The sequence below is a fragment of the Toxorhynchites rutilus genome, chromosome 2 (assembly GCF_029784135.1).
Source record: "Toxorhynchites rutilus septentrionalis strain SRP chromosome 2, ASM2978413v1, whole genome shotgun sequence".
Lineage (NCBI taxonomy): Eukaryota > Metazoa > Arthropoda > Insecta > Diptera > Culicidae > Toxorhynchites > Toxorhynchites rutilus.
Window position 1 is genome coordinate 231,195,013 of NC_073745.1, and position 8,112 is coordinate 231,203,124.

The 8,112-nt window shown below is 37.4% G+C and overlaps 1 protein-coding gene across 1 annotated transcript; it reads left to right on the forward strand.

Annotated features, from left to right (window-relative positions):
- The first annotated feature begins 292 nt into the window (after window positions 1–292).
- On the forward strand, window positions 293–1,157 carry LOC129770451 (cuticle protein 16.5-like). Its single transcript, XM_055773292.1, has one exon. The coding sequence runs from the start codon at window positions 375–377 to the stop codon at window positions 1,038–1,040; it is 666 nt and encodes a 221-aa protein (XP_055629267.1). The 5' UTR covers window positions 293–374; the 3' UTR covers window positions 1,041–1,157.
- Window positions 1,158–8,112: the final 6,955 nt, after the last annotated feature.

Genomic DNA, 8,112 nt, shown 5'->3' on the forward strand with positions numbered 1-8,112 from the left:
AGTGCATTCAAGGTTGAATTTCTCATTGTTCCCATAAACGTAGTTATGAAAAAAGACAATGCGCGTTCTCCAATTATTTTGCTCCAATTCGCTCTCCCGCCATATTTCAACAGGTCAATCACATTCATTTTTTTCTCTGAATTACGCTATTGCGAGCTCGAAATAATTTGCCGCCCGCAGCAGGTTTGAAAGATTGAAATTACATCCGTCTCGCGGGCGGCAGCCGCATGCACTTTTCGGGGGTTACTATAAATGATAGATCAAATCTGTGGAATGGCACAGTCAACGTTTTATCGTCCCACAAGAAACTCGCAGCAGAGCGCGCATTTTAGCACACACGCAACACAGACCTTCTAAATAAACAATCCTTCAAAATGTTCAGATTGGTGGTGTTGTCTACTGTTCTCGCTGTTGCCGCTGCTTCCCATGGCGCCACTCTGGTCGCCTCGAGCCCGCTTGCATACTCCCATGTCGCTGCCGTTCCAGCTGTGGTAGCCCAGAAGGAAATCTCCTACCAAAAGAGCATTATTGAGGAGCCAACCATCACCCACGTAGGAAACATCGAGAAGAAAATCCCAACCGGACACTCGTACCAGAGCTTCACCCAGTACCATAACAAACAGGTCGCTGAACATGTGTACGCCCCAGCCGTCAAGAAGACCATCGTCGAGACCCCAGTTGAGAAGACGGTTTACAAGACCGCTGCTGTGGCCACTCCAGCCATCTCCTATGCCGCCCCAGCTCATGTCCAGACCGCCTACATCGAGTCTGCTCCAGCACTGACCTACGCTGCCGCCCCAATTGCCAAGGCCGCTTACGTCGAAGCTGCTCCAGCTTTGGCCTATGCAGCAGCTCCAATCGCTAAGGCCGCTTACGTCGAGGCTGCTCCAGCTTTGACTTACGCCAAGACCTCTTATGTCGAAGCTGCTCCTGCTCTGAGCTACGCCACTGCCTACGGAACTCCTCTGGCCCACCATGAATACGTCCACAGCTACCCAACAGCCTACGAATCCGTCCCAGCTGTGTATGCTAAGCACTAAAATAGTTGACTGTCAATTTTAATCCAATTTCAATTAGAATGATTATTATTCTTTTGTTCGCTTTTTGGGATTGTTAGCGAAAGATGAGAACAAATAAAACGACTGGTAAATAATTAAGATGAATGCACCATAAACGATATGTCTTTGAAGCTCAAAGCACCGAAACAAAAGGAAGACCTTGGGAATATTGTTTTTTCGTATGTTCTCGTTAGTCTAACATGATTGAATTAATTGAATTCCAACATTATTGTCCAAACTGTAGCAATGCTTTCTGCTGTCTGCTCTATCTCAACTGTTAGCATTTCATGGGAGACTGGGTTTGCAGAAGAAAAAAAAACAATTTTCATACAATGTATTTCGCTCTGAAATAAGCCTGAGCGCAGTGAAGGTTTTTATCATTCCGGCAGTTATCCATTGTTGTACGAGCTTGACGAGGTTGAACCTGTCTCTTGTCTTTAAGCTCAGTTAAGAACTTTCACTGGGAAAGCGAGATTGCTTGCTGTATTCATTCAACGCGTATAAACAGAACTTTGTTGATTAATAAATTTTTACATTAGGTCATACCAAACGAATATGAATTGATTATCGAATAAGTTTGTGCATATATGCCAATATAACAGAACTCATAAGATGGCTTTTGGATTTCAGCTGTAACAATTTCACGCAGAATTGCTTGACTACTATCTTTGCAAGAAATATCCTTAGTGAAATATTCTTAAAAAAAAAGAAATTATTGTTCAATTAGAATGTGATCTATGACACAGTTGTCAATACGAACCTATTCAATCTCAACATGGAGAATAATAATCTTATGGTTCGTTATTTTGAAACAAAATTTCGAATGGTTCGGCTAGTGAAGAAGAACATTTATTTCAACTGCTGATGAAAGCGAGCTGTAGATCATCCTTGAAACATTTTTTAACCATTCATGCATGTGGATATTCCACAAGCAACAAGCAATTCCACTCAGAAGTTACCCAAAAATTAATCGGTTTTGCTCCGACCTTCTCCAACTTTAAGAATCTTAGTGATATATAAAAATCCATTGTTTCATATCATAGGTTCAGTTATAGTTATTATTCTTTACTTTTTTTTCTGAAATTAGAGCGTAGCCGACTCTTGATTCGAAAAAAACATTTCAAAACATAATTATTTTCGTTATTTTGTAAGCACTTTTCAAATGTCAAATCGCCTAGTGGGATCTATACATTGATGGCCTAATCTATACAGTGATGGAAAAATATATAGAGACATCGGCTTTTCAATATGTGATTCTTCTTCTGTACGAACATTGAACCACTGCGACAATTAGTTTTGATCTATTGTGATCTATACACTCTGTCCAACTTCTATACGACCACCTTGAATATATTTCGTTGTAATACAAAAATTTCAATAAAATATTCTCATACATTGTTGAATGATTAGAATAAAGATTATTTAACATCAATTTCGTTCAAAAGAGTCGTTCGTATTTATTAGGCTTAAATATGTAATTTCTGCTGACCAGTTTTTACAAAACCATTTGAAAATTCGTTAGCATTATGAAAAATTCAAAACAATCGTCAAATTTACATGTCAATGATTGGTAAACTGTTTTCCCTCAGCGTAGATTTTGTGTACTAGGATCCCCGAAAGATTTTCAATTGGATTCAAGTTTGGAGAGCGAGCCGGCCAGTCCAATAAGTCGAGTTTTTGATCTTTAATCCATTTCTTCGATTCCTTGTTTTTTTCCTTTATTTTTTCTCTCCTCTCACCTCCATCTCTAAAGAACTCATACTTGAACTTCCTAGTTACCTTTTTTTAACAGGACACTACAACACAGAGGTTAGAGGGCAAACCATAACCATTAAGAAAATATTGGATCCCAGTGAAATTATATTCTTTTAAGGGATCCATAAAAAGAACACAGTTTAATTAAACATTATTTGTGTGACATGAACCTGGTTGTCTAAAAAAAAAGGGGTGATGGGGCAGCAGTCTGTCCACATTCACATGTTGACAACATTTATATGATAAAAGTATTTATTTTTGTCTTTAGATTCAAACGCAACTTAACCTTAAACAACTCGGAACGAGTTATCGTTTTGATATGCAAAGGTAAAACATTGAATTGGGACGGTCCATAAAAAAGAAAACGTTGTTGATCAATGCTAGATGTTGCTCGAGCTCTCAAAAAGTGCTGTGCCTGTCGTGTAGCGTAATGATGGTTCGCAGTGGGGATTGTCATGTTGTGATGTATGGTATTATTGTGTAGTATACTGTGTACAGGTTTTATGGACTGAAGTTTTTTTGAGACACCTGTTCTGCAAAGTATGTATTATTTTGAGTCTTGTTTTGCATGCATACCCCCAAACTAGTAGCCCGTATTGGAGATGAGAATGGATGCACGCAAAATAGAAACTGATTAAGAACCTTGATCGCCCCATCACCCAGATCTGGGTGACGGGTGTATTTCCTGGGAGGCCCCGTCACCCAGATGTGGGTGACACTTTTCTCGTGCAATTTGAATAGGATTTTTAAACGGAATTTGATAGAATGGGCACTTAAATGTAAATATGGGTTATGAAGAATAAACAAAAAATCAAAAACATAAAAATATAGTTTCTATACTATACTTTAAACAGATTTATTTTGCGTTACCTACTGTGAATACGTTTGTATGTTCATCTGCAGGGTTGTCCCACATCACTAGAAATTTAACCTCCTTCCTGTTGGCCGACTGAAATTTTAAGCACGCCTTTATCTCTGCTGTCGTTATAAAACTGAGTATTCTATGATCTTGAAAATCCAAGATGGCGACCGCTACAAAATGGCGGACTACATATTTCATCAAAACCCCATCAATATGGGTATCAAATTAAAAATTGCAGTTATTCATCGCCATCGAATACAGTATATAGAGCAAGTACGTTCGGTTGAATTTCATTTTTATTATCATTTCCAACACTGTTTAATTGACTGAAAACTTATTTTTATAAGTTTTCTAATCAGCAGTCGGTTGATTTCATTCGGATTCAACAGAAAAGTAGTCGTGAATCGAACCCGAATTCATTATTATCGTTGCCCGCTTTTTTCTCTAGCGCACCGACAGTTGAATTTGGGTCCCGCAAGAAACTCGACCGAATCGCTCTGGGCGACGAAGGTGTTAATGCTTTTTGGGGCATGAAAGGTGATACTGTCTTCAGGATACCACAAAGGGAAGCGAGTTTTTTTCTCAACAAAATTCACCTGAAAACTCCAAGACAAGGTTGAATCTAGAATGACCCCCTAGATATTTGAAGTTATGCACCCTTTCCATGGGTACATTTGAAATCTGGGGATCAGGACATGTTGTTATTTTCTTTCTAGATGAATGGAAAAACATCTTCTTAACGAGAATAAATCCATTTCTTCCAGGCCAAACATATTTTATTTTCAAAACCTCCTGGGAGTCACATAATTCACGAAAAAGATCCGAAGAATATTAAGTTAATTCATCGCGTACGGAAACTGAGGTAGGTCTGCTTGTTGGCATACATACATACATAGTAATGTGAATTTTTAGCGACGTAATCTACACAAAATGGTGAGAGAGAGGATTTCTGAAAATGTATGTCATCCTTGCTATTCGTTTTAAAGGATGTGAATGGTATCTTGTGTTTCCGGTTGTGCGGAATCCCACCCTAACCATGCACGAGGGTTCACTAAAGTTCCTGGTTGGAAAATGCTGTTCCTCCTTCCGTAAATCACGCTAGTACTCATCGAAACCACCAGGACCATCCAAATTGAACTATTTTTTTGTCACTTAAGATAACCTAACAAAGTGAAAAGTGAAAAAAATACTGTCGAAGATTCACCAAATAGTTAAGCACCACCAATCCGACAAGCAATTTATCTGATACCAACAATTTCCTGGTGAAATGCATCGATTTGTTATTTTTCTCTCTCCCTGTGAGCGTTTTTCCCCTCGGTATTTTCCAGATTTATTGATTAAAAAGCTAAAACAACGGAATATGTAATTGGTCTTATACGAACTTAACACTTGAAAAATACATTAAATACAATACATGAAAATCATGCAGTGTATGAAAGTCACCAATGCCTACATACTAGAATATAAGTTAAAGCATTGTTTGTTTACAATGACACAAATCAGCAAGATCATCACCTGGTCTTATAGAAGTTGGACAGAGTGTAGTGATTTGAATTGCTCTGAAGAGTCCTTTTAAGAGGTTTGCGATGCAAATAATTTAACTTTACTTCGCTTCACACACAAAACATCATATTTTATTCCCATCAGTTTCTTAGGTTGTCACCTCCTTGCCCGGAAGCGCATGAAATGGAAATTTTCAAAAAAAGAATTCATCAATTATACGGACGTTGCGCGGGACTTGATCATTCGACCCAAGTGGTCTCTGGAAGCAGTGGACGTCGCCAGGTTTGAAGTCTGGGAAACTGATGATAACATCATACGTCGTTCCACAAAAATGAAAACTGTGCGATATCATATAAATTATGATAAGATTTATTTTGTTCTTACAAAAGTATTCCCCATCGAGCATTTTTGTTTGTTATTTTATCTGACAGTTTGAGCAATCATCTGAAACATCAACTGAATAGTGGCACAAAAAATAACTTTGATGGTGTGCAGTTTACATACGTGTCAATATGGTAACATGTACACGACTCAAGCCAGCTCTGTTACAACTGGAAATACTAACGCGCCTAAGTCATTCAATCAAAAGGATTAGAAAAAGAATACGTCTATTTCTGTGCTTATCAAATTCCAACTACCTGTCAGATGGACTAGTTTTGAAATTTTTGACTTTTTCCAAGTTTTTAGAATTCAAAAATATACCATTGAAAGTATTTCGCGAAAATCCCATTATTTACTGAGTTGTAGTCATTTTTGTGAAGCGGTATCTAAAAGTAAAAGCAATATCATTTTTCAAAACGTCAGTCAATTTATCAAAAAAAAATTTTTTTTTAATTGTCCGAGGTTCATACGATATCGACATGTAATATTGGGTTGGGTAAAAAGTTATTCATTATTTTCCAGTTGGCTGGCTTTGGTGATCAATGTCTCGCGTAATATCGAACAAAAAATGTCATGTTTAGGCTCGTTGTAGATTGTTCCGGCACTAAAAAAAAAAATATTTCGCTGTTTTTTGTTTGTTCCATTCAGTTGTTAGTTACAGGGTTTTAAAGAGAAAATTCGGGACATTTTACACTTTTTTTCTTTTAAGAAGGCGGAAATGCAAGCCAAGCGACTGAAAGTGTGATGGTGTTAATGGTACCGATACTGTAACAGTAAAACATGTGATTCTTTTAAAATTCTTTTAAAATTTTTTTTTTAACTCAATTATTTAATTTTTTTTCATTTTTTTTTTCATTTTTAAGTACAATACACTAAATTCAGAATTCTACAGTCAACAAATATACCGTTTGAAGCTATCGATTGACCAGAAACGTCCAGGATTGGTCAACAGAGGAGGTGTTGTGTTCCATCAGGACAACTCAAGGTCACTCAACTCCGTTTACAACAATGTTTTAATGCATCCACCATATACACTGCGTTTCACAAATATAGAACCACTCATTTTCTCTGAGTTTCCAGAGATATGTGAGAATTCGGTGAAATTGAAGTATATAGTGTAGAATACAATAACTATCTTCATTTATAAGACTAGCCATCTGAGCTTTATTGTTGTGTTCAGGCGCGAAACAATAAAAAAAACTAAAATTCTAGTGTTTCATAACTATAGAACCAGATGGAAAAACTCTCACTCCTTTACAAAATAAACGCCAATTCAACATGAATTACAATAAGTTTCTAATTCGTTGGTCATCTTTGGTTCTCAATCAGTTCAAATAACCCATTGGGGGTGGTTACGACCAAGCTGCGCCATGTTATAGTGTGTATCTCGATCTACGCAGAGGATACTGCTCGTTTAAGATCTTCAAATCACTCATACTGCTTGTAAGCTGCATCTACTATTCGTCTGATCACTCCTCATAAGTTCCGGATTTGGAGAATTTTCTTAAAAACACCTGGATTGGATAGCTTACCATCAACACGAATGTACAGTCAGAAGTGCAACTGGTACTTCAGAATCATTTACTGCTGTTTTTGCATCAAAAACAATTTGATGATTGGGTAATTTGGCATCTATTCATACAATCCGGAAGGTTAAGGCATTATTTAATGAATAGGGGCTTCAGATTCTGGACTGGTCAGCTTGTTTACCAAATCAAAACATTGTCAGGAACTTCTGAGGAGTGATCGAACGAATAGGATATGCAGCTTACAAGCAGTATGAGTGATTTGAAGAGCTTAAACGGGCAGTAACCACGGCGTAGAACGAGATACACACTACAACATGACGCAGCATGATGACCTACGAATTAGAAACTTATCGTAATTCATGTTGAATTGGCGTTAATTTGGTAAAGGAGTGAGAATTTTTCCATCTGGTTCTATAGTTATGAAACACTGGAATTTTAGTTTTTTGATTGTTTCGCGCCTGGCACCAAACCATTTTTCCATCTTTTTCACGCTTTGTAAAACATCCTGAGTGATAAGAAATTGGGATCAAGAGAAGATTGTAAAATCTACTGCTAGAGTTTTTCGCCCATAAAGGACCAAGACTTCTAAGAGAGAGGCATTATCAAGCTACATTTAGAGCAATTTTTCCAACAAAACGGTGTATATTTGACCCAGATCGGACAATCCTAAGCATATTAAAAAAGATTTTGAATTTCACCCAAAAATAATGGATTACTTTTTCCACAACCTAATAGATAGACATTTCAAGATATTAGAATAAGGTGTCCGAAATATGATGCTGTCCGAAATATGATTCAGAACGGTATGTTTCACTTCTTCTCCAAATTTGAGCAAAAAAAAAACTCGCGGATCAATTGAATATGACTGAACAAGCTATCTTATTTAGGAAAGGTTCAGAAGATCGGAAAATGGGTTAAATGTGAAATCGAACAAAGACAACCGGAAAACCGAAAAAACACATATGAAATGCTCTGCCCATGATTGCATAGGAGACGTAATCACCAACACCATTAGTGTTGGGAA